This window comes from Rissa tridactyla, chromosome 4 (genome assembly GCF_028500815.1).
Source record: "Rissa tridactyla isolate bRisTri1 chromosome 4, bRisTri1.patW.cur.20221130, whole genome shotgun sequence".
Lineage (NCBI taxonomy): Eukaryota > Metazoa > Chordata > Aves > Charadriiformes > Laridae > Rissa > Rissa tridactyla.
The window spans coordinates 53,023,390-53,050,535 of NC_071469.1; the positions used below are offsets into that span (position 1 = coordinate 53,023,390).

At 39.3% G+C, this 27,146-nt stretch overlaps 1 protein-coding gene across 1 annotated transcript in view; it reads left to right on the forward strand.

Moving 5' to 3' along the window:
- The window catches only part of PELI2 (pellino E3 ubiquitin protein ligase family member 2), an 81,527-nt gene that overhangs the window by 45,392 nt on the left and 8,989 nt on the right, over positions 1-27,146 (forward strand). The window contains exons 3-5 of the mRNA XM_054199576.1: positions 17,443-17,544; positions 25,449-25,646; positions 26,346-26,534. Coding sequence (XP_054055551.1) covers positions 17,443-17,544; positions 25,449-25,646; positions 26,346-26,534 — 489 coding nt within the window. The remainder of the gene's footprint in view (positions 1-17,442; positions 17,545-25,448; positions 25,647-26,345; positions 26,535-27,146) is intronic.

The window sequence follows — 27,146 nt, forward strand, 5'->3', positions numbered from 1 at the left end:
TGAGTAAGTACTAGGAAAAAAAAAAAAAAACACTTAAATGGGTGTGTTTCCAAGAATCCTAAGGGGCCTAAGAGAGAGAGAGTGAGAGGGCATGCTGGCTTGGTAATTGATTGCTAGTATTAGAGCAGTGGGGGAATTCCTGAAGAGTTTTAATGGTCCGCTAAGAGTGTGAAAAGGTAAACTGGATGATTAGGGACCAGTTCCCATCTACAGGATGGGAATACAATGCTAGTGAACACAATTCTGTGGATAACATGCTTTTATCAATAATTGTCAGATTTATACAGGATCTTGGCATGCAAGCTTGTCTGATTAACTGTATCAGTACCCTGTTGCATATAATCCTAAACAAGTTATTGTGGTTCAGCTGCCTGGTGATAACAGTCTAACTGTGCTGTTACTATGGAGAATGTGAGGAAGCTTGCTTGTTTTTAACTGAGAGGGATAAAATAACTCCTAGTGTCCCACAGTATTGTATGATGCTGTGAAGTGAGAATTGTGTACAAGGATGGTAGAGCAGTTGATTTGATGATGATTTTCCTTATTCTTTAAGATTATTTTTTTACTTAATGATATTCTGGTATGAAAGATCAAGAAGAGAGAAATAGGAAGGAGCACTATGAGGTATTATTATCTTAACCATTGTCAGCTGGCTAGTAATTCATTTAAATACCAATAAATTATTTGGGAAACTTAAATTCCTGATCTGATTACTAATGGGGTTCCATAGAGGTAAGCAATTTCCCGCATTAAATATGTCATATGAAACAAAGCTAAAAAAAAGGCAACAAAAAAAAAGGCAACCACCCCAAAACCCAAACCCACAAACTTCATTTGACAAAACCTGTAGCAGCTCCAACTGTTGGAAGGGTAAATAAAACAAATGTGGCTGCATAGAATTGTCTAGATAGCTTGGTGATACAGGTTTTTTAAAAAAGACATGTTTGTAATCCAACTGTAACCAAAATACTAGCCAAGCTAAATATTCAGAGGATTTCAGTAGGGTCTGTAGCTATCGCAACAGGGACTGTATCTCGGAAAGCAGAGTTTTCTACAATCAGTAAAAAGGTGTAGTAGAATTCTTGGCTTGGATGGAAAGGGAAGTAGTAGCATTTTATAGTCTGTTGATGAGGCTGCTTAATGAAATACTGTGTGCAGTTCAGCTGTCAAGTTTTCAGAAGCATTTTGAAAAACTGGAGAGGATGCAAACAGGAGTTGCAGAAATTATTTGAAGGAGGGAACAGAGAGACTCTGACTTATAGAGCATCAAATGAAAACTGGCAGCTTAAACTTGCTATTCTACAAGTTACTCACCACAGCTACTTGAGAAACTGCCATTTCCATGGCAGAAAGTGGCTCACGAATTTGCTTCTGAACTGCAGCAACTGCCTAGCCATTTCAGCTTGCTGCTGCAGGAAAGCTGAAGCTCCTTGAACACTCTTTTGCTTCTCAAAGACTATTGAGCTCTGTTAGCATGCATCCTGCGGCTATGAAAATATGGGATACTAAAAGACATTCTGTTCTAGCAGGAGAATCAATAACAAGAGCTAGAAGCTGAAGCCAGACCGACTCAAATGGGAAGCTTTTTAGGAGAATAGTTAACAATTGGAGCAAGCTAGTAAGAAAGATGACTTTTAATATCTCGATGAAATCAAATTATCATGGAGCAGATTGAAAGATCTTAGCCAAACACGGTCTACTTAAAAAAATCAATACAGGGACAACTTGATGAAATTGGAAGATGTCTGGTATGGGGAAAATTGGAGCTGATAAAGAAATGATAATTAAGATTTTTAAACTCTGAATCAGAGTGCTCTTTGGAGAAATAGTGTTAAGTCCACAAAGGTATTTGGTTATTCTAAAGCAGTTGTTCACTGTTTTCTTTAAAGTCAGGGTGTGGGGTGAGGTAAGTTGTGTCACGGTAACTATGGTGTTGTCTTGAGAATGATGGAAAATGTTTTTGTGTGTTATAGTACCCACTGTTTGCAACGCATGAAATGTGGAGGGTAATGGATGTTCTAAAAACAAATTAGGGCTGTTTGTGAGTAAACGATGAAATTGAGAGTTCCTTTTTTTTTTAAGGTGTAGAAAATGATAGTGCTTACTGAGAAAGAGTAGTATCTGTGTATACAATGTGGACTGAAAACCTGGGAAACGTTAGTCTTGGAAGATTAAAGGAAGATACCAGCTTTATTGCCCATATGGGATTTGTAGCTTCAGCTCTGTCTGCAGAGGCATCATATTGCAGGGAAGGAGGTAAAAGCCGATGCCTTTGTGGATGTGGAGAAACCTTCTCAGCTGCCGGGGCTTTTTGTTTCTGGTGCTTCATTAGACAAAGCAGATGCCGTGCATCTTTAACAGAGTAGAGATTTAAGAGATGATTTGCTACGTTTATAGAGACTGAACCTCCTCAAACTGAAGTTTTTATTTAATCTGTGGAATTGTAGATTTGGAATGATACTCTATGTAGTGCAAAGAAGTGATTTATAGTCTATTGTAAACTTCGATTTATAGCTTCCGCCACAACTTTAAATCCCTGTGTTATCCCTAGTTGCTGACCTAACTTAACAGTCAGAGGGTGAATCTCTGGAGTGACAATAATTTTAAATCATTTGCCATGTACAGAAACTAAAAGGCCAAAATCAGCTACTTTGATAAAAGATGTTCTGAATTACTTATTATGTATAATAGCTAATAATAATAATAATAGAGGTTGATAGAGCAGGACAGATTAATGTAGTTGAAAAACCTTCTAGTTGTGAAATGTTTTCTACTTATTACCTCACTTACTAGGCTTTCTGTTAATGAATGAATGCCATTATCCCAGAGATTAAGTAAAGCATGGGAGAGTCAATACAAAAACTAATGTTTTTATAGGACAAGACATGCTGAGACAATAAGTTGTTCAAAGACACGTTGCAGGTGGTGAGTGCATTGAGTTACTGAGACAGACTAAACCCCTTCCTTACATGTTTATAGAAGAATTAAATAGGAGTTCCTTTACAGTTTTCTGAAAGTAGTTCTTCAAATATAGCCAACTATTTGTGTACAATCTGTAAATAAAAAGCATTCTTGTTTTGGTATTGCACTCTGTGTGGTCTGCACTTCTCCAACAATTCTGTTATTTAATTCTTGTTTTTAAGGATCAGTGAATCTGTACTAGCTTGTTGGGTGGTTGTTATGAAAGCTGATAAGCTTTTTTCAGTTATATTAAATGTAAATTTGAATACATTCTTCAATTATACTGACTTTGAAGAGATTATCTTTTTCTTTGGATTTCTGTTTATTGTATTTGCTCTAAAAATATGTAAGTTCTTAATTATTTATTTTTTTTAATCTGGCATTTGATCTGCATTGCCATTTTCATCTGTTGTCATTAGTCTTCCTGCTGGTTTTTGTAGCTTTACAGTTCATACTTTATGAAAAGAATCAATTGGTTTCAGTGCAGATTCCCACATTAACTATCCTTAAATGACTTTTTTAGCTCAGCAGAGTGGTGACTGATCAGTTTTTGCAATTTGATCTTTAATGGTCACTGTTTATTTTATTTTTTAAAAATGTATTCATGATTTTTTTTCTACTGTTGCTTGCATCTCATCATTTACTTGCAAGTTTGCTACAAAGAGTCCCTGTAGCTGCTTCCTAATTCACCCATACACAGCTGACTTCACTTGCCATTTGTACATTCAGTGTGCTGAGGATTCCTTTGGATACCATCCAGATACTCCAAAAGTGTGATGGAATTTGACTAACATTTGACCCTAAGGCATGTGATTTCAATGTTTTTAATATGGTTTTTTTTCTCTCTATATATATGTAACTTACGTACATTTTCGTAACTTACACAATTTTCCAAATCGTGCAAAAACTGTCATTAGATATTTGATCAGGAGCACATAAAGTGCAGATAAGTGAAGGTAGGTGCAGAAGAAAGGGACAGTGCAATTTAGACGATTCTGGGAATGCTTTTATGTGGCAGCTCTCTGGAAAGTGATAATGGGGCTTTTTGGCAGAGGATTTGCAAAAGGGAATGTTTTCTTCTGCAGCATAATTTTTAAGCTGAAGTCATCAAAGCTCAGAAACTTTTATGAATGTTGGTCTGCAATACACAGCAGTTAGTATGTATTCGTTTCATGTGCTAAATAAGCTTAAAAACTGCTGTAATGTGAATAGCCAACAGACTAAGTTTCAGACCCAGCTGTGGGGATGCAAGAGGTTGCCCTTCAAACTGATTAGTCTGTTAAAAAGGTATTAAATGGTGGGTATCGGCTGGCTCAGCTCATGGATCCAAACAGGTTAGGGAACTTCTGCACAAACTGTTCCATTGGCAGCAGTTGTAGTCACGGGCTGCAAAGACTGAGTGAGTAAGCAGTAATCTCTTCAGCTGGATGCAAAATGTGTAGGTGTCTGTACCAGTGCTCTTTAACTGGCAATCTCCAGCTCACGTGCTGCCTGCGAGGGAAAACAATGAATGTCTCGCCAGCAGTCAAAAACATTAAACCTGGGGCAAAGTCTTTCAGAAGTTCACAGAGCTGTAACTGGAATGCAGTGTGGTGTCATACAGAGGAGTCTTTGTGGTGTGCTGCAGCATAAAGGAGGTTAAGAAATTAAATACTGGGGTTTGGGGGATTCGGGTTTTTTTTACCTACTTATTGGTAAACTTGTAAAATTGTGGATGGTGAGGTGGTTTGATTCTGAAACATGTCAAATATTGCTATTAAAACTCTTAGAAACATATATGTAAATGTAGGAATTCCTAAAGGTAAGCAATAATCTTGAACTAATTTATCATCTTTGTTATGGGCAGCCTAAAAAAGGGAGTTTCTCAGGTGGAGTGAGATTCAGAGCACTACCAGGAGAAAAGTTCAATGCAGTGAAGATTTTCCAACTTCTTAAAACCTGATTTAAACAAGTGATTTAAGAAATCAAGTAGTTTAAGACACCAAATTAAAAACATAATTCAAATTAGTTAATACTGCAAACATGATTAATTTTTATGTGAAGAACTTGGGGGGGGGTACTTGAAGTGCTTTTTTGCTCTATGTAATTTCCTAAGCCTTCTATATTCTCCACATAAATGTAGGCTGCTTGATATTCATTATTCCTAATTAAAACTGTGCCGTATTTATGCTGGGACTGCCAAGTGCATTGTGTCACTGTTTAATATTGTTTCTCAACGTTTGTTTCATTCAATGTAAAACCCCAAATCCCATGCGTCACTGAGTACTAGTCTGTACTTTTCATAGAAATAGTGACATACCCCATAATTTTGCTATTGCAACTGTAGTCTTGTGCTGTACCTTTAAAAACAAAAAAGTCTTTTTGACCATTTGTTCAGATAACCTGGGCCTTATTAAAGGTACGTACAGAAGAAATGTGTTAATACAGGACGGAGCTCTGCTTTGCTTATTTCTGAGAGCGCCTGTGTGTGTGTTTTGGGGAGGGAGGGAAACAGGTCATATCAGTGGTAAAATCACGTTGTATGAAGTGCATAGCTTTTGATGAGCTGTTCTCTTATCTAACATTACATATGAATATAAAGCAAGTTGCCTGTAAAGCTGGCTTTAAATTTTAATAAACTGCAGAAGAGATAAGTGGTAACTTCTGGCTATGAATGCATCTAGCGCAGGTTGCTAAAACCAAATTCCAGTATTATAAATTTTAAAACAAATCTTTGTGGCTTGAATTTTTAAGCTGGCATGATAGATTTAAATTTTAGGGACATAAATTTTCCTTCCTCCCTTCTGTATGAATCAATCTTACTGAAAAATGACAGAAGATGTGAATTTGAGAATACAATGAAAATAACAGGAACTGAGACCAATAGAGGCGACTAATCCTCTAATTACTTTCTCTGAACACTGGGAATTGTGCTGCAGAATATCCTTCAGTACAATCTAGAGTAAGCTAAATTTATTCCATTCCAAAGCTATAGAGGGAGGGATTTTGCTGCCAAATCGGAATAGTAATGGGCTGTGGTGGTCTTTATCTGATAGTGAAGTGAAACAGATGTGGCTACTCTGTCTGTCTACAGCCTTGAATTCTCCCGAGTGTTAATTTCCTGGGTGTTGATTGCCCTGACCTCACCCTTTCGCACCCTGGGTTTTGAAATTTAACTAGGTGATCAGGTAGATAGAGCACTCTGCTCTGGGGGGGCTGCGAAGGTTGCATATTTGCAGCAGTGACTGTTTATGTTGGACTGATCTATAAAAATTCTCTTTGGCTCCACTCCAATATCAAAGCTGTTTAGTGGCAGACGTGACCCATATTTTGGCTTAAGCGCTCTCAGATGGTTCTTTTGTACTTGCTTTACTCTGTAGTGTACTGTTGATAGTGACATTTTCCCCATCTGGTATTCCACACTGGAGTTAGTAAATAGATGAAGATGTTGAAGTTAAATACCTGGCTTTCAGTTGAACCTCCCTGTGCTACTATTGAATGAATTTTGTGAACGTAGCTGTTAGCTTGGACTGTAAAATTTTTGGAGTGGCAGCCAGGGACAAACCATTCTGATAAATGAATTCTGAATTTGGTTGTTAATGCTTTGTTATAGTTCTGGTGGGTGACTGAGGTGAGATACGTACTTGTTGCCTTCTTACTGTCTTTCTCAATTTGCAAGGTGGAGAGGCAGTGCTAGTTACTGCGTACTCCCAAACATGTGCCGTCTCCTGTGTGAAGAGATGGTCTGTTTTTTTTTGTTTTGGTTTGGTTTTTTTCCCCTGGATAATTTAAAAAACCCAAAAAGTCTGGGAATCGGAGCCAGACTTGTTTTCAGTTCTGTACGGATTCAGAGACGGCACTGGAGGGGCTTGCAGTCACTTATGTTTTGAAATGAGCTTGGCAACTGCACATATAGTGAAGAAAGCTCCTTGCTTCCCACTTGTTAGCAAGTTGATTTTTCAACTCCTGTGCAGCAGCATAAATCAGGATTGCACTTTCACTGCTGTTTAGTGTGTTATCTTGTTGACTTAAATCACTTAAGTAGCTCAGTTAAACAGAGTTCAAACACGGAATGTGTGCATTTTGAAATATACTAAGTTTTGTATAAGGAATGTGAATATGTTCTGAACTCTACCAGGAGTAGAGCTTGGTGATATGTACAAATAACTGGAACAATTAGAATTGCTTTCGGGCCTCTTCTATCGAAGAGTGCTTTCTATCAGCTATAGTGTGAAGTCTAGAAAGCAACTTCTGTCCTTTGTTGGGCTTTATAAAGTGTAATTGCTTTCTATGAGCACTAAATGGCTTTTTGGAAAGAGGAAGTTCACTTTTTTTTTCCTCTTGAGATTTTTTTATGCAGCTGCTTAACAGGTCTGTTAAGGTAACTGTCTGGAGAGTCTTTGGCTGTCTTAATATAAAATTGATTTGTGTCAGAGTGGATTTATGGTTTCTGGAAGCTCCAGAATGATATGCAGCTTTTCATCCTGTTATTGTGCGCTCTCCTTTGGCAGGCAGGCTTAGATTGGTGCTCATGGGTGCTTTGATTCACGGAAGCATTCACTGCTGATGTGCCGAGTGTACAAATCTTTCAGTCTGTGTATTGATAGAAGCCCTTGAGGGGACTTTATCACTGTATTTTTTGTTGTCTGGTTTTTAGTTAAGGATTCTAATTTGTGTCTATTTTGTGTGCTTGGCATACCCAAGTACATAAGTGTAGCCAGGCATCTGCTGCTTTTGTTCCTGATGTATATAAATGAATTGTAGACTGTTGGCACCAGAATGTTCAGCTACAAACGCTGTTGCATCCTTCTCTAATTACTGATATTTTTGTGGGTGTATCAAGAGTTTTGGGGGATGTGCTCCAGCTGCAGTGGCAAAATCATGTTTATGCCTTCATGTTTAAATTTATGGGCTTCCAGAAGAAATGCTACCCTTAGTGAACTAATGCCAGGAGTTAAGAGGTCAGAAGTTTTGCTTTCAGAACGTCACACATCATACGTGATCTTAGTACTGTAAACAACATATTCAACACAGCTCTTGGTATAGTAGGCTTTTTTCCAGTCAGCCATTTAGTCTCTTTCTCCCTAAAGTGACTGTAGCTGAACTGTCTCTTGTGCAAAGTCTCTTTTAGTAGACTGCTAGTCTCTACAGCTTCTCTTGCTTTTAAACAAGAAGATTTCTTAGACGCCTTTACTCTGGGGAGATGAGGAGAATCAGCTCCCCTGTACAAAGGTAGTAAGCCTCAGTACTACCGAAGTCCTAGCAGCATGTCCAGGATCAGGAGCTCTCAGCAGAGCTCAGCTGCTTATCTCTTCTTCTTCCCCATTTGCAGATATACTGAGCGTTTAAGGTTCTCTATGTATTGTAAGAGATCTTGTTCCAAAGCAGTATCCTGGCAGGAATACGTTCAACATTTTGGTCCTACTTTTCTGGGCTGTGTTGCTTCCTTTTCACAAACGGCTATAAAATACTTCGCAAAAAAGCTTTGCAAATTCATGCCCATGTGCATTTTTCATCTAGATAGTGCTATGACTGCATGATGGGCTGAAGCTGAAACAGGAACAGATGTGTCTTCCAAAAAGTATCTTAACTGTTCGGTTGTAATCTGTATCAACAGGTACATGTAACTCTAAGCTGTAATACAGTGGGTGGATGTCTATATATTCTTTAGTGATCAGCTGAGATAATGCAAAGAAAATACCTTGTGAAGTAAACGAGAAGTTGTAGTACAGCTTTTTCTTTTTTTGTAAAGTATGAATAAATTATTGTTGCCTACCAATACATGAACTGCAAAATTTGGAGGAATATGAACATACCGATAGTCTGAAACAATTGTTCAAAAATCAGTTACGGTCACATATCAAACAAATGAAACTCAGTGCAGGACAGTGACAAACATATATGTCTCCTGGTTTCCAAAGCAGGTGAAATGTGTCCTCAGCACAGGACTACAGCAGGCAACTCCGGAGCAGTTGCAATAGAAAGTGCAGCAGCAATGTGCAGGCAGTAATTTGCCCAAAGGAGGAGCATTCTGGAGTTTGGAGGTAAATGATTTATGCTGTGGGTAGCTGATGATCTGACACTGCCGCAGCTTTGTGTTATGCCTCTGAGCTGTCTCTAGCTCCAGTCTGCTTGGGGGAGGAAATGTAGCAAGCTGACTAAAGAAAGAAAACTACAGGCTTGATTTCAAAGATGGATGAAAGACCACTTGCAATAGAACATTACTGAACATGGATGGAAGGAAATGGAAAGGGAAAACAAAGGTTTTAGGGGTTAGCAAAACTAAAAGATGAGATTAGGAGGAAAATGATTCACAGGTTAGGTAGGTAAAGTGTTGATTCACAGCCACCAAATATTTGTGATTTACAAAGAATTCCAGAGCTACTGTGTCATATAGCGATGTCTGTTAGTATAAACTGCACCTATTTTGAGCTGCTTTTAATACTTTGAATGAAGTGGACCAACTTGGGTTGCTTTACGAGAGCTGGTCAGGAGTCCTAGGTATGAGGTAGGACTTGGGTCTAGTAAGTGACTGCAAGAATGATGGTTTTGGCCACCTAACTTTAGTCTGTGCAGTTTAGTCAACACCCACTTTGCATTTTTGAAGATGGGTTTTGAATACTTACTTGTGTGCAGTCTGTCAACCCCAGCCTAGCTTTACCATAGCTTATCTAGAAATACTTTTATGTTGTTGCCTCCTTACTTGTTGCAGTACTCAAAATAAAGAATTACCAGAATAGCATAATTTGATGCCCCTTCTGGAGAAAGGGTGGCGTGCGCTGTATTGGCTGGTTGTCTGAAATTGCACACCAACACAAATCCAGCAAATGGAGCAAATCATTTCACATCTGCCTATTGTGTTGATAAATGGTAAATTGCTTGAGTAGTAGCTCACAGTCTCACATGTACACTTGTAGCAGATGGCTTTGATGTATGCAAGAGACAAATGTGTGGTCCCTTCTGTCCCCTCCTCCTCAAATCCCCGAGCTCAGCGTGAAAGGGTACATGAGAACAAACTTGTGAATGCTTTGAAAGCCATAAAAGCTTGAAGTGTAAACAAACTGGAGTATATGCTGAAATTGTTTTTGCATAGGCACTGAGCCAGTGTACCATGAGTTTCAGGGGTTGATTTGCATTCAGCGGATGAAGAGGGGTGGCCTGCAAGTTACGTACATCAACTCATTTATTGTAACTGGGATCGCAGACAGTGCCATATACACATAGTGTTGAACTGTTTCTTTAAATGTCAAGTATCTGTTGTCCAATTGCTTGTTACATGTGCATTTTTAACTTTCCCCCAGTCTGTTAGTGCTTGGATCGTTTAACAGGGGAAGAAAACTATCTGAAACTGATAAGGAATTGGTAATTTTTTTTTTTTATAGTTAAAGGATGTTTTTCAGAAGGCAAGCATTGCTCTATTCAGTTTACCATATAATGAAGAAAAAGAATTTGCCTGTAGATAGCTGCAGCATCAGTATGTGTATTAAAAGTTTTTGTCAGAAATGCTCACTAAGTGCAAAAATTAATTTCTTTATGGTGGCATATTCTCTTACTTTACCTGCATTTGCTGACTCGTGGTCTCTTTTGACCGCTTCCTAGCACTCGTTTCATTGTCAAGAGAATGCTGACAACTGAAATGTTAGAGACAGACAAGGTCTTAGCATTGATATTCAAAAAATGTGTGCATAGATGTTGTTGCAGTTCTAATTTAGACACTTGTTTATAAGGGAAGGAAGGAAGACCATTGAAGGATGGGCTTGTACGGAGCTGTGCAGGAAGCAGATGCAGACTTGTTCAAGAGCTGGGCCTGTGATTCAGGTTGGAACAGTTGTTTCAGCCCCTCCTGTAAGCGTATAAAACCATAAGGTTTACATGATAATGTCTCTTATTTTCTTTGCAAAAGGCTAGAGGAAAATTACATATAATAGCTGTATCAGTAGCCAGAGGTCAATGTAGATTTTCAGTGTTACTGAAATTTAGCGTTACAAAAGCAGTAATTCTGGTCAATTACTGTTGGGTTTAAGTTGAGACAGAGTAAAATTGCAAGCAGGCTTTAGTTAATGGTATACAAATTGACATTTGTTATAATCTGTTGGGAAACTTCTGAAGTGGACATGCTTTCTGATGGCAGGCAAAATGTCACTGTGTCATGATCGTGAGCTGTTTTTGTGTTTTCTTATGGTAACCTAATGTCTGCTGGCTCTGGCAGTCAGTCTGTCCAAAAATCCAGTGGAAATGTGATGTGTTCCTCGCTTTAAAAGGATTCCTTCCTTGCTAGCTAAAGCTTCCTTTCTCTTAAGTTGCAAGATCTTTTGTTTGATGACCCTGAGTGTTGCTTGTGTTCTCTTTTTATAAAAGAAATCGAAGGCCGGCGGCCAAGTAAGAAAGCATTTAACTCGTGAAGCCACTGCTGTCATTAATTTTAAACACGTCAGTGTGGTGTCGGTCAGCTTGACTACCAACAAAGAAAACTAAAGTGTTCCCATAAATCATTTTATTGTCCTAATCCAACCTAATTAACTAAACTAAAAATCCTGTTCTAATGGAGCAGCCCTTCCTGTGAGACATCTGCCCCTCTCTGTTAATGGATTTTAGCCTCCACTTCTGCTATAGTGGAGAAGAATTGGTAACCAAAGTAACGTTAAGTCCCTCTCATGATCTTTGGGGAGCTAGCTAGGCACAAGTGAACTGTGAAGTTTAGATTTCCAAATGCAGAGCTCTCTTTCTTGCTTTTCTTGGAAACATTGCTTCCAGACCAAAGGAAAGTGGCAAAATCTCCATTTCTAGAAGTGGATTAGACCTGCTCCCTGCAAGCCTTGTGAGCAGCAGCCTAAAGGCTGTGAGAATTTGGGGATCTGCTTCTTTAGTTCATTGATGCATGCATTATACAGAAGGTTTGACCTAATAGTGTTAAGTTAACGTAGTCATGCCGTGAGCTCCTGACCTGTTCTTGAACTCTCGGGCTGAAGATGACGAAGGGAAATGAGCAACTTTGTCAGCGTGCGGGAGAGTGCTGCGGCACACCAGAAGATGCTGCTAGATAGGGAACATCTGGCTGAGGGTGGATATAAAGTCTGTGTAGTAGATAAATGTCGAATCTTGTAATAAAACAATTAGTGTCATTTTGGGGAAACAAAAAAAAAAAACCCAACAAATTACCCCTGTGTACTTTGCAAGCCTTTCTTCATGTTTGATCCTTAAGTCAGAATGTTTGCTATAGCCTTGTTTCTGTTGTTGGTCAAAACAGTGTCTTATTACAGAAGACAAATTTTAAGAATATACACTAGTTCATCATTGTGTGCAAAACAGGAGCTTTCAGAGCTCTCCAAGAATAGCCCATAAAAAAGGAGTGCAAGGAAAACGTGGGGTTTCTTGTTGTGCTTGGATAAATCCAATACTGGTATAGTTAGCCTCCTGAAAAAGAATTCCATCTTAGGTTGGATTATTTGACAGGCATTTTGTGTGCTCCTGTAAAAGGGGTGGTCTGCTGTTGTTTTGCCTCCTTGTGGCTTGCCGGTCGATAAGGGCACTTCTGGAGATGTTTGACACTAAGGTTTGACACTAATCTGTCGTTGTACAACAGAAAACAGTTAAAGTTTTTCAGATGTACTGACCTTTCTGCTTGTTTCCAGGACAGCAGCCGCTTACACTATCAGTGGTTAGAGGGGAGGTGGCACTCTCAGTGAAGTGGTGTCACTCAGTGCAGTGCATGCTCCTACGTAACGCTGTATGTTTGCAAATGCAGTGGTTGTGCATCGCTGCCAGTCCGTTGGGCCTATGTCTTGTCTGGAGATTATCTTTTTTTTTAAGTTTTGTGTTCCCTCTTTTTTTTTTCCTGTATCTTTGCAAAAGAAGGAGAGTACTAAGAAATACTATGTTTTTAAATGAAACCTTTGTGTATCCTTATTCCCCTTATCTGCAAAGTGTTTTTATATGTGGGATGAGGGAATTCTACTTTCTCACCTCTTGAAATGGTGGTAAAACTGCTAGCAGCTACCTCACCAGGGGAACGAGTGGAGAGCAAAGAATTCGGGTGGGCTGGGATGTTCCAAGGGCTGGCTGAGTTACAGCGTTGCTGCTGGGAAAACAGTCTCTATTTGATCTCAGTTCCTCTGAGACCTGACAGATTTGTAAGCCGCAGCCTTTAGCTGCTGCTTTGATTGTGAGTGCAGAGTGCTAGAACGAGGTTTTGTTCTCAAAACGGAGAGAAAGGAGCAAGAATTAAAAGTGTGTGTAAGGAAGCAGGGAAAAAACCAAAGCCAAGTGTAACCCCAGACAGCAGGAAGGATATAACTGAAAACTTGAGATACTAGTAAAGTTTAAAGATATAAATAAGTAAATAAGCTTGCTCAGGCCTTATTAGCATGGGGGTGAGATAGTGGGCCTTCAGATGCAGCTCCTTTCAGTCTCTGATAACATAGGGCAGTTTTGATGCACCTAAATCACTAGAACACAAATCCCAAGGCAGTGGGGTTAGCTGCAGGGTTTACTTTGCGCGATGGGGAGGAGAGGAGCCTTCCTGTTAAACTGGCTCAATGTATAGTGAGGCTTGAAGCTGTTGCATGCTGTTCTCCAACTTCAAAGCCCTATAGAGACGGATGGATTACTGTGCAAACACGAGCTCTGCCTTGGAAAGATGCTGGGGAAATGTGTCCCTTCATGCCAAGTGGAATATGGCACCTCAGGATTCCCTTGTTGCTTCCATATGGCATATGGACTTCCTAAAATCCCTCAGCCCCAATGTGGACATGGAGTCACTAGCAGTGGAATTATTCTGGAAAAATCTCTTGCTGCTGTTATTTGTTCCCTCTGTTCCTCTGCACGGTTTTTGTCAGTTAGTCTCCACTTTGCTATCTGTTTCCTCCAAAGGGAATTACTTGAATTCAGCAGTTTGAGACAGTTAACCATATAAAACAAACTGTTGTGTAGGCGGCGGAATTAATCTATCCTGTATCTCTCCACCAGCATTCCTGCTGGACAAGAGATGGCATATGCTATCGCCAGTCTGGAGCCACGTTTCTGATTTGTTTGGCAGAATAAGGCTATATGTGTTAGCAAGGTTTTTCCGGCATTTGTTTCCGTTGGGGTCTAATTTTAGTTGGTAGGGTTTTTTTTCCCCCCTATGTTCAACTGATGATTTTCATTAAACTTTTAAGAACCTAAAAACTATGAGAAAACTCTCTCAAACTAAGGTGAAGTTGGCCCACACGCTCAAAAGTTTGGTTGACTTTGTGAGTACAAACTTTGAAAATAAGTACTATTGCTTTGGTGGATCTTGGCAGCCTTGGGGTGGAGGTGAGGAGATAGAGGTGCTCAGTTCTTGTTCTTTTTGTGTTTTAATTCCTACCTGGAAGGTGGAGATGGTAGTGTCCAGCCTGAAACTCTGAAGTCATCTGCTAGAACTTGTGATGCTGCCATATGTCTTGCGAGGGTCAGCGCTTTTCTCACAACTTCAGGTACCACACTAGTGCAATTATGTGACAGCATCAAGGGGTTTTGGGGGGGAAATCCTACTGGCAGAAAAAGAATCTAGAAATTTGAATGGTAAAAGCAGTAGAAAGGCAACCTCAGTATCTTGGTTGCTACAAACCAATTTCAAGGGGGTTGGGTGAATCAATCTCCAGACATTTTTGGGACTCGTGGTGTGGTTCCGTAGCTCCTTAAGCTGTCAAAATCCTTCATGATTTTGCCTATAACTGTATTCCACTTACCATACTGTTTTATTAAGATATTTACCTTTCACTTGTCTTAGTCATTGTGAATAGTTCATAGTTCTTCCGTTTTGTGTAGCTCCTGAAATACTGTTGTTACCTTTTTCTTTACTTGGAAGTGGCCAATTGCTTTGGGACCAGCAATTAAAATGCCTGTAAAATGTCTTTGAATTGGAGCAACTGTTGGTGCTGAGCAGACTGTGAAAACACACAAGTTGAAACATTTCTTATAATGTTCTTAGCTTTTTGAAAAACGCTTACACAATTCCAGGAAATTAAATAAGGTATTTCACACTGAAAATAACAGGATTTAAATAGTGGCAAACAAAGAGGAGGGGAGCTAAGATGAGGAGGAAGAATTGGAAGGGGAAAGGAACATGCACAGGAAAGAAAAAGATTATGTTCTACCCTAATATTTCAGAGGAGATGCTGACCCTGGTCACCCTAGTGGGAATTATTAATGTGTCTAAGCCCTAAGTTCTGCAGGCATAAGACATGACCTTACTAAGTAATTCTGGAAGGAATTCTAAGGAATTCTGTCTTCCATTGTATCCTCAGCTGCAACACAATTTTGTGGAAACGAATGAAAATTTTGTGTGTGAAAGCTATTGCTTTCTAATGTTTGAAATGATGATATCTGATAATATGAATATAAGTTGATTATTGCCGTATTATGCTTAAAATTCAGGGTGTAAGGGTCTCTTGTTCGTCAAGAGAGGTCTCTTGTTCGTCGTCTCATTTATATTGCAGTAAGACCTGAGACCTGTAATAAGACCTGCTCAGGGCTCAAGATCTGCTTGATGGTTGTCAAACATTGAGAAGCTCTTGATACATGGTTTGGCCCTGTGGTTCAGTGTCCTAGCAGGTCACAAAGTGTTAGTGACTTTGTTTGAATTGCATCTCAAGATGCTGTTTTTTCTTGCAACAAACTCTGTGCCAGCATAATGGTTATTACAGAACACTGTAAATTTAAACTGGGAAACTTAGAATCTGCGTACTGCTGATTACCAACTATGTTTACCTCACTTCTCAGGTGTTGTTACAACTGTTGGAACAAAATCAGGGAAACTAGACTTTATGGCTTGAAGTTTTGTTAAAAGCTTCATCGTAGGAAAAAAAAAAAGTACGGGAAGAAACTGGGAAAGGTCATCTTGCCCCAGTCCTTTGTCTCCAGGTATTATCACCTAAGCCTGAATCTTTACCAGGTGTTGGCACTGCTAAGAGCTTTCAGCAAGAGGCATGTTCTAAAAGTAGTCTCTAATCTGTTGCTATAAATGCATGAGGCTTACAAAAAAGAAATATTCCGTTACGTTTTTTTCAATAATTCTGTATCAAATACTTTTACTAAACCTTAGTAGGCTTTTCGTATGCACATAGGTGTTTTTAGTACCTCCAACATTCAGTAAGACTTCTTAATGATTTCTTTAATAATTGATCATTTGGGATCATTTAGACTTTTGTGAGAGATGACAGACAGATGAGTAGAGTATATTTAGTTACTTAGTTTAATCATCCCTATCTGTGAATTTTGTAGGTGAAGAGCAGCATGAAGGAATGGAGATAGCGAGGGACCCTCTTCTAGAAAATTACCCTCCCTTAGCAGAAAACGGGAAGAAGCATTAATTAACCTATTAATTCAATACTTAAGTGTCTGCAAAGTGTTTTCTGAGCCATAATAGTCATTACCTTACATAATTGTGTGCAGTTATATGGACCTTGTATTTACATCTGTTTTCCTGTTAGCCAACAGATTTAGTTTCTCAGCTTGTTCCCCCCTGTCCTGGAGCTTTTACTAGTGCATTTACATTGTACAGCTACTGCAATTACACTTTGACACCGCTTAATCATTTGAAGTGAATGTTAGTCTTGAAGCTTGTGAAACGATCATCAGTGCCACAAGGATTTTGTGTGCTGAGTCTCAGAGGTTCTGGAAGGATTGCCGTACCCCTTCTTGGGGGTCTCTGCTGCAGCAACCGCGCCGTGTGTTTACTTATCAAGGAAAACTCATTCTCACTCTTTCTTTCTGCATTTGGGCTGCTCCTGTGTTGGGGTTATGTCTCTGTTCTGTTCTCTGAAGTAGTTTCTGGACTAGTAAAAAGATAACTGGGCTTTTTGAAAAGGACAACCTAGAGATGTAAACCTGGGAAGTCTTAACAAGTAAAGAATTCAGTCTTAGTCAGACACAGTGGAGTTGTCCTTTTCTAGTCTTGTTTTAAATACCGTTTAATCTTTGATGCTATATCCATAGTTACAGAGTTCAGTTTCTTTTGACAGGTAGTAAGAAGTACCCTTTAATGAGGTTGAAAGTGCTTGCTCTTTGTCACAATTTCTAAAAAATCACTAGGCTCTTCCTGATATAAGTAAAAACCTACTCAACTGTAATGATATCCCTCAAATCCTGGCACTTTTAACTGGAAATCAATTGTCTTGCTCACTTGCTTTAAAAAAACAAACAAAAACCCGAAGAATCCTAAACACCGAGTCTTTGCTGGGGTACAAGTTCCTATGAGGGATAGGAATTCAATATAATTTCAGAGAGAAAACCATGTGTTTGGAATCTAAACTATGAAAATGATAGGTACTTCTGAACTAGAAACAAACAAGTGCAGCTTGGGGTTTTCCATTTAAAAAAAAAAATTCTATTGTATGTGTTTACCCAGCCTTGTAATAAAAACTTATGATACGCTGCTTTTTCTGATCCTAATAAAGGTGTTTATATAGTGAAATGAATTTGATTATAATATTTATGTGAAAGCTGTGTGTAAATAGACATATTTTTTTTATTCAACAGGCAATCAGCTGTAAAGGTCAGCACAGTATCTCCTACACATTATCCAGAAACCAGACTGTTGTAGTGGAGTATACTCATGATAAAGATACAGACATGTTTCAGGTAAGACGCTATGCAATATGTGTATTGTTTTTAAAAGCAATGTATGGAACCACAGATCTGGATTGATGGGCCGAGGCCAATAGTATGAGGTTCAACAAGGCCAAGTGCCAGGTCCTGCACTTGGGTCACAATAACCCCATGCAACGCTACAGGCTTGAGTAAGAATGGCTGGAAAGCTGCCTGGTGGAAAAGGGCCTGGGGATGTTGGTTGACTGCCAGCTGAATATGAGCCAGCAGTGTGCCCAGGCGGCCAAGAAGGCCAACAGCGTCCTGGCCTGTATCAGAAACAGTGTGGCCAGCAGGACTAGGGAAGTGATCGTGCCCCTGTACTTGGCACTGGTGAGGCCCCACCTCAAGTGCTGTGTCCAGTTTTGGGCCCCTCACTACAAGACAGACATTGAGGTGCTGGAGTGTTTTGAGAGAAGGGCAACACATCTGGTGAGGGGTCTGGAGCACAAATCTTAAGAGGAGCAGCTGAGGGAGCTGGGATGGTTTTTTTTCTGGAGAAAAGGAGGCCGAGGGGAGACGTTACCACTCTCTACAACTACCTGAAATAAGGTTGTAGTGAGGTGAGGGTTGGTCTCTTCTCCCAAATAAGAAGTGATAGGATAAGAGGAAATGGCCTCAAGTTGCACCAGGGGAGGTTTAGAATGGATATTGGAAAAATTTCTTCACTGAAAAGGGTTATCAAACATTGGAACAGGCTGCCCAGGGAAGTGGTGGAATCGCCATCCCTGGAGGTATTTAGAAGACAGGTAGACATGGTGCTGAGGGACATGGTTTAGTGGCAGTTTTGTCAGTGGTAGGTTTATGGTTGGACTTGATGATCTTAAAGGTCCCTTCCAAGCTAGACGATTCTATGATTTTATTCTTCTGGGTATTCTCTGTGATCCATGGAACTTTTATGGTTGAATCTAGTTGTATTAATATGGGAGCATTTGAAATTTTGCATCCTCTGCTCTTATCAAACCAACACCAGTATCTGTTAGTATCCCTACCGCTTTTACTGTACTCTGCTTTTTCTACAAGGACAGTGTAGCAACTGTACTAGTAGTACTAGAAAGAAATGTGTGCTGTGTTTGGATTCATGAATAAGCACAAGAATACACCCCCTCACCCTCCAGTTCATCACATAGCTGGAATAAAAAGGAAGTGGATATAGGAGTAGGACATGGAATGGGGAAGGAATAAGGTAAAAGCAAAGGTAGGGAGGAGAATGTGGGAGCTGTGCACTAAAGGAGAGAGACTGGTAATGGAATCATAAAGAAAACTGTACGTGAAGGGTATGCAAATATATCAAATGGTGTAGGGGACTGTGCTGAGTTTCTCTAAGCTACCTTCTATCCAACATATTTTCACTCTCCCATATATGCATTTGTGTTTTTCTGCATTATCTAACATTCTGGTAACCTAAGTTATTTTCTTGTGCAGCGCTTATTTTTAATTCTGTACAAACTTAAACCTCAAGCTCAGAGGAAAACAAACACCCACAACCTCTTCCAATCCAGACTAATCAGGTCTGTCTTGTCAGTGACCTCTGTAATTAAAGCATCTTATCATGAATTATCTCTCCTCATTCAGTCATTCATATTTAGAAGGGTCAGCAGTTGAGCATTGTTGACAGAAGAGGAAATGGCTCTGTCAATATGAAAGTGTTTTTTCTTCATGTGGCTTCTGTTTTTTTGCTGTATATAAAAAATTTTCCTATTGTGACTTTGGAACAACTAGGCCCAAATAGGTATTGATAAAAACCAGTCTTGTTCATGTGGTGCTGCATGAACAGGTAGTTAGAAAAGGGTCACACAGCAAGAGTGAACTGAAATAGGTTTTTCTATGTTAACTAGTAAAAGAAAAAATGTAACCCATCCTTTTGGGTTACAGTGTGATACTTGTTTATCTCTGCCAGATGCTTTTGTGCCTTGAGTGAAACTTTTTCTGTATGTAAATTTTGAAAAACCATTTTTGAAAGCTGGAATTTTTCCACTTGTATATACCAAAAAATGAATAAAGAAGAGTTGCAGAACAGCTGCTTTTCTGGCCATATTGTATAGACAGCTCTTTTCTTGATTGCATAATGTCCTAGTGGTGGTTACAGCTTTTTCTTGGGGGGCATATTGATGAAGAATTAGGTAGGTTGAGGTGCTTAGCTGTCACTCTAATGAAATCTAGCAGCCCCAGGTGAGGAGATACAGCATAGGCAAAGCAGTGCTCCACAGACCGCAGTTCAAGTGACCCTTGTTTAAGGCAGTAGGTTAAGGGAGCTAATTAAGGATGCTTTGGATCTAAACCAGGGTTTTGGCTCTGAGGAATGAGCTGATTAAGCATAGCGTAGCCCAGGTAACAATGCATCTTCCTCTGCTCCCCTTTGAGATTCACTGATGCACAGTAGAGGAAAAATTTGCACTACCCAGTGCCCTGAGAAAGCCTGGGCTGCCCTGCCTGACCCAGAGACCTGCTGAGCTTCCGTGGCTGGCACCGGAGTGCACATCTCTTACTGCCACTTGACAAGCATAGATCATGCTTTCTCCTTCCAGCAGCTCTCAGATGGCTGGTGAAATGTCATAAAAGCCCTAATTTTGGCCCATGTACTAGTTCACCTGTCAGAGGCTGCTTAGTTCAGGCAATTATCTGCCACACATCTGTTGTTACATGACTGGTTTGGCTTGTAACAGGTCAAACTATCCAATCTTAATAACAATAAAACTTTTTGAGCTGAATCTTGTGTTGGTAGAGTGGCTCAGTCCTTTTGGTGTCCCCTGAAAGGGCTGATGTGTCAGGGTTAAAGCTTCCGTATTGCTAAAATTTCTCTTTTCAGTGCAGTCTGTTTCTTCTGTCTTGAGATGTGTAGGCTGTCATGCTGTGACTTGCTCTCAACTTCACCTCGAGCACTGTGTCCTGGTTTGTGTTTCCGCTCTCTGTAGCTGCCTTCTGAGAATTGCACTGTAAGCACTGGCCTAGAGGGGCTGACAGCTGTGAGAAAGGGAAAAGGAAAGTCTGTTAGGCTCTGGCAGTATTTTGCTGCTGAAGAAATGCCACGTAGCTGCTGAAGAGGCTTCCGTTATTTAGATAAGCCATTAAGTTTTAATTATTCTCAGTAATCTTATTGTAGGAAGTCAGAGGAAAAGTTACTTGAGGCCTTGTGTTGTGCAGATCTGTGAACATGATGGCAAATTCCATGTTGACTTTATTGATGCATGGAGTAAAACCTTACTGCTGATCAAGCATCACTTGGATAGACAGTCCTTGGAGTTTGCTGTTTTTGTTTCAAGTGTGTCTTCCTGGCTTTTGTAGAACACTGGCAAAGATGAGAAAGCTGAAAAGGGAAGGATAATGCCTGGACTGCAGGATTACCTTGAGGCTTGAGACCCCTTCTTGGCTGCTGATAACATGTATTATCTTGGGCAAATCACTTAGTTGGTTTTTTGGGGGTTTTGGTTGTTTTTTTTTAATCTCAATCTTCCCCTCTGTAAAATGGGCTAGTAGCACTGCATGACTTCACTAAGGAAACCATAGTAAGGAGTGGGATAAGCTTGGAATGGTGGTGGTTAGTACCACCTTAGTCACTGGGACCTGAAATAGGGAAAAGAGAGAACAGAGTTCTTGCTTTTTCTTGGCCAGGGTACCATTTCTAACCTGTGAGGTCTGAATCCATTGGGCTAGAGCTGATTTCCTGTGAAAGTGTGAGGGAGATCCACAGTTGACCAAAAAGCTGTCACCTTTTTCCTTATTCCACTTTGAGTCTTTAGTCAGTTCTTTTCTTTGAAGGAAAACGTGAGAAAAGTTGTGTTGGTGACTTGTATTGTGCAATTTTTCCAGAAACAAAAGTTTGAAGACTGCAGACCCACAACAGCTTCTTTGTTTATGCTTTCCAAGCTTATAACCAAGAAGCATGAGTAGATGTTTATCAGAAGTGAGGCACATATGGAAAATGTGAAGGTACTATACAAAGGGTGGTAAGAAGATTCCAGAAGGCATTGAAGAGCAGCATCCAGGCTGTGTAAATACCAATTTTCTTGACATCTTCGGTAATAAAATGACAATATTTTCATGCATATAACAGTTAATAAGTGGTTTAAATCACCATACATGTACTCTACCCACCCCCCATGCAGACACGCATCGTTTGTTAACCATGCAGGTTATATGTGTATTCAATGCATGCATGATGAAGTTTCATATAGGAGTAGTTCTACCCCCTGTTCTTCTACTAGATTTTTTTGTGAAGATTACCATGAAGAGTTATTTACAAGTAAGCGTACTCTTTTAAGAATGTTTTGAAAACGTTACTGAAAGCACTAACCTGGAATGTTCTTGCTTCTTGAAAGCTGGAGACGATGCAAACATGGGTGCTTTTATCTTCCCTGCTTACTCGTATCCTGCTCAGTCACCTGGCAAACTTCTCCTGCTGGATCACTTTAAGAAAATAATTTCACAACCTCCTTTGGAGATGCTCTGGAAGGTTGTTCTGGACGTCTCATGATTCTGTTCTTATGTCCTGTACTTGGTTTTGAGAATACTCTTTTTTTTATTCGTACTGTACTTAGTGAACAGACTGGATATTAGGAAGAAGTTCTTCACCATGAGGGTGGTGAGATGCTGGAACAGGTTGCCCAGAGAGGTGGTAGAAGCCCCATCCCTGGAAGTTTTTAAGGCCAGGCTGGATGGGGCTCTGAGCAACCTGATCTAGTGGGAGGTGTCCCTGCCCATGGTAGGGGTGTTGGAACTAGATGATCTTTAAGGTCCCTTCCAACCCTAACGATTCTATGATTAACTGTTGTCCTGCTGTGTTGTGTGTGTTTTTTTTAAATGTAATTCTCAAGTCTATAGTGAAATTAGTGTACAAATGCTACTATGTAGCTCTGTCTTAGTGACATCCAGCTCAGATTTCTTCATGTAATAACAAAAAAAATGTACTAACGTGTTCCACCTGGCATCTCCCGAAGTCTATATGCTGCAGTGTCTGTATGCTGCTTAAAATTACTATTTTCTTCAGAGCTCAGTAACCCAGTAACCATTCTGTTGATGATGCATCAGTTGGAGTAGAACCTGGTTCCTCACAGTTTGATTAGATGAGAATGGTTTGATTATACCTGTTCGTACCACTACAAGGAGCTAAAATGTGTAGGCAGTACCCTAAATAACTACAAGTTTATACAAGAAGCAGGTACATTCAATATGAAGAATTGATTTTTTTTTTCTGAACAACAGCCCTTCAGAAGATGCATGGTCCCATTCTCCCTGCCATCAGAGCGAAATTCTGTTGAAGTCCAAGAATCTGCAGCTGTTAAATTATCTGTTGGCAGGTTGTCTGGTTTTTGCCTTGTCTCAGGAGGGAGCGTTTTTAATAGCACTTCTTTGATTGACGGTAGACACTCACAAATTGATTGACTGCCTGGTTTTTACACAGCTTTTAACAATAACCTGTAGTGTAGACAACAGAAGCTGTCTTATGCATCAGTTGAAAGATTTATGGTTTGTTACTGGAAGTAACTTAGTGAAATAATATAGAATATTACACAGTTAACAAGAAGAGTCCCAAAATACAGCCTAAAATTACTAAAAAGCAGAAAGTCTCCTGTGCTATAGAGGAAAATGGAAGAAAAACAAATAATAAAGTCTGCAGAGATCATTTTTGAATGGTAGTACTAGGTCTGTAGTGACTGTAGTCTGACTGCAACATCAGATGAGTTAAAATTTTTGGTGGGTAAATGTTGATAGCATAAAGTTCTTCATTTGTTCCTGAGGGCTTTTTCTTCTTTTGAATTTATACGGAGCATGATGAAATTGTGTGTTTTGAAGGCTACTTCTTAAAATAATTTCTGATGTTGAAACATAGCACAATACATGAGATTTGATCCTCTAGAAGCCTTTTCCAAGAGGAAAAAAAATAAAGTAAATACTTAAAATATTCTACTTTGTATAGACATAATTGTGACACAAATGATATAAATAATTACTTTGTTGCTTAAAATATTGCATGTAATATCAGAGACTTAAAAAAACACCTAAAAGCTTTGTAGGTGGATTTTAATGCTTATATCCAAACATATTTGAATTTCATGTTGGCTGATTGGTATGATGGGAGGAAACACTTGCATGTTTTGTCATCCTTTCAGGGAAAATAAGGCAGGTTTTTCTCTAATTGCATCTAAAAGCTTTGAGAGTGATCTATTTGAGAGACTCAACAGGCAGAAACTTGTTATGAAGAATTTTATTTCATGTTCATTATCGATTATCCTTTAAGAGACTTTGCATACAGATAGAGAATAGTCAAATGTTAGGAATGAGCTTCCTGCTGCTGATCAGTGCTGACTGTTAGCAGGACTTGCAGTGGCTGGGAAATAGAAGCCTGTTAGAAGTAATACTGTACAAGGAAGAAGAATATAGCTTTATAAGTTTTAGCTTCAACTTGTCAAGTTATTTAAATCAGAAACGTCCCATATTAAATAGTTTCTGAATTCTGTCTCTTGGGTATTCTAGTAGTCACTTTACTTTTTGTGAAAAATTGAAGTGCATACTTTTGATTAGGCCTTTTTTAGTATTTCCATAGCGCTTCTTCTGTGGCAAGCTCATAGCGTTTTATATTTGGGTTGAGACCCGTTCTATGGAGAAAGTAACTGGATATGTCACTTATGAATTTTGGTGTGTGTTGGAGTTTAACACTGGAAAGTAGAACTGAAAGCAGAACTACAGCAGAGATCCCTGTACAAGGGTTAAGTGCATTAATAATAGCACTTTCCTTGACTCTTGAATAATGTTTCTTTGCTGTTCAAGCAGGCACAGCAAATTTAGTTTGGAACCATATGTATGGAACCATATGTTCCATATATATGTATGGAACCATACATGTGTTCCCACAGCTGGCTTTGAAGAGCAAGAAGCTAAGCAGAGTGTAACTTTTTGGGGGACAATGAGATCGTGTTTAGGGAGGAGGTTATTTTATATAAATGCAGATTCATGATATTGAAGGTAGTTTCATGTGAAGAATATTCTTAATTTTCTTCTTTGATCACAAGGTGTCTATAAAATTCTGTTCCATTCCTTGTTCCTCAGCTCCACCTTCCCAGTTCAGTTAAGCTTAAAGTTGGTGTGACGCTGATTTGCCTCTAGAAGTACTGATAAAGGTCTCACTGTATGTTTGATTGGCAGTCAGGTCCCTTTGTCCATTTTGTAATGAAGTTTTCAGTTCCAGATGCCTAGATGTTTCCAGTTTTAGAATTAAAATTTATAGATATCAAGATAGGAAAAATATTATTGTCTTCTGATCAGCTCTGTTTTATTTCTGCTGAAGAAGGTTTTTTAATTTCTTTAGTCATGCATGTGCATGATTAGGAATAAATTTAATCATATTTTTGGTTTTACCTGAAAACTCTTCTGTTCTGGAACTACAAATTCAGAAAACATGAAAGTGGGTAGTTTTTTGTTATGAGGCATCAAAATAACCAAGTTCTGGGTCTAAACAAAGTCCTTTATTTTCATGGCAAATTAACTTGGAACTAGAAATGCGAATAAAACTTGCCTTTTCAAGCTAGTGTTTTCTTAATTGACAGAATATTGTGGTAAGTAATGTGCTGTGGTTGGATTATGAAATATCAAGGTGATAATACTTTCACACTGTTGACAATACTCTATCAAACAATTCATTGCAGCTGCGTTGGGCAAGCCTGTACACCAATTGTAGTAAGTGAAAATTTGTCTTGCCATGTCAGTGATGTATTTCTGCCTAGGACAAATATGAAAATACAGATTAGTCTCTGCTTGGATCTTGCCATACAAAGATTCAGTAGACAATAGTTTACTGGTGTCATCAACTTTAACTTGGCAAAATGGTGTCCTTAATGCTTGTTATTTCTATGGTTCTTTCTAGTTCTACTATTATCTTGTTTTTATTATATTTTTGGCAGGTTGGGAGGTCAACAGAAAGCCCCATAGACTTTGTAGTAACAGATACTATTTCTGGAAGTCAAAATAATGATGAAACCCAGATTACGCAAAGCACTATATCCCGTTTTGCATGCAGGATTGTTTGTGACAGGAGCCCACCATATACAGCAAGGATTTTTGCAGCTGGATTTGATTCTTCTAAAAATATATTTCTTGGTGTAAGTACTACTAATAATTGCTATGTACGAGCAAACTCTGGTTTTATTCTCTGTTACTTTCAAGTCCCCAAATTCCCTTTTACTAGTTGATAACTTATACTGTCATTAGACTTTTATTGCTTCAGTGTACCAGCTGCAGTGTTAAGTAGAAACTGCAGTTTTATGTGCCTGATTTATTAGCAGCATGGACCCATGGTCATAATTGTTGTTAACAATGCAGCTCTACTTTAGTAACTTTTAGTCGATTTTCTTTAGGCTTGTTTGATATATTCTTGATACTCATTGTGAATAAGCTGCTGTTGCAGTACAGAGCGCTGAAGACCAAGGAGCACATCAGCTGCTTTATGGAAAAGGATTTGCCCATTGCAATGGTATTCCATTATGGTGGTTAGGAGTATCTGTACTGCTGACCTCTGAGGCCATAACTCTTACCTGACCTGCAGTCAGAGGTACTCAACTGAGTTAAAAATAATAATATTTAAGATAGAATAGTAATTGAAGATGCATAAGCAAAAGATGTTACCACCCTGGCACAAGGTGTTCTTAAAGATGTTGGGTGGGTTTTTTTTGTAGGTATATGTCTAAGCACTGCCAGCTGATGAGGAAATATTGTGTTTTAGACAATGCTTGTGAAACTTTAGTCTACAAACTTTTAGACAAACTCTTTTTTCTTTTTCCTGGAATGGTTGTCACACACAGGAAAAAGCAGCAAAATGGAAAAATCCTGATGGCCACATGGATGGATTGACAACTAACGGGGTGCTGGTCATGCATCCAAAAGGAGGGTTCACTGAGGAGTCCAAACCTGGCGTTTGGCGGGAGATCTCGGTCTGTGGTGATGTGTACACTCTCCGGGAAACCAGATCTGCTCAACAAAGGGGGAAACTGGTAAGTTGAAAGTAACTGGTAGTTAAAACAAGGGATCCTTGTTTTCCTGGCACTGAAGGGAGACAGTCATAAGGTGACTGCAGAGTAATAGCGTTGTCCCTACATAGTGAGCACTGAAATTATCTAAGTTACAGTAGGTTCTGTACTGCTATTCTGTTTCTGCCTAGACAGGAGAACACTCTTACATTTTCTGCTAATGTCACATTTCCAACTGGAAAAGCATAGAGTGTTAAAGCTAAATAAACTTCGCTCTTGAATCTCCATCTATGAAATGTTCTCCTGGGACATGGGGGCATCTGGAAGTTTGTGCATAGGGAGCTGTCTTTTGCAGTACTGTCTTACAAGGAAGAGTCCACTTGAACTCAAAACAAGTTTGGATAACGCACCTTCTGTTTGATTTACCTGTCACCAGGAAGATAAGAGAAGCCCTGCTAAATATATTCCTGTTTTATCCTGTGGAGCAGGATGGGCTCTGCCTTTACCAAAAGTGAAAGGTTTTGGACCTGTGGCATACGTAACCAGGAGAGAGGTTCCCATGAAAGACTATGTTCACGTCTCCATAGAAGATGGAACGGAATTCCCATAGCGTGCTCATTCTTTCCCCTTCCTGAG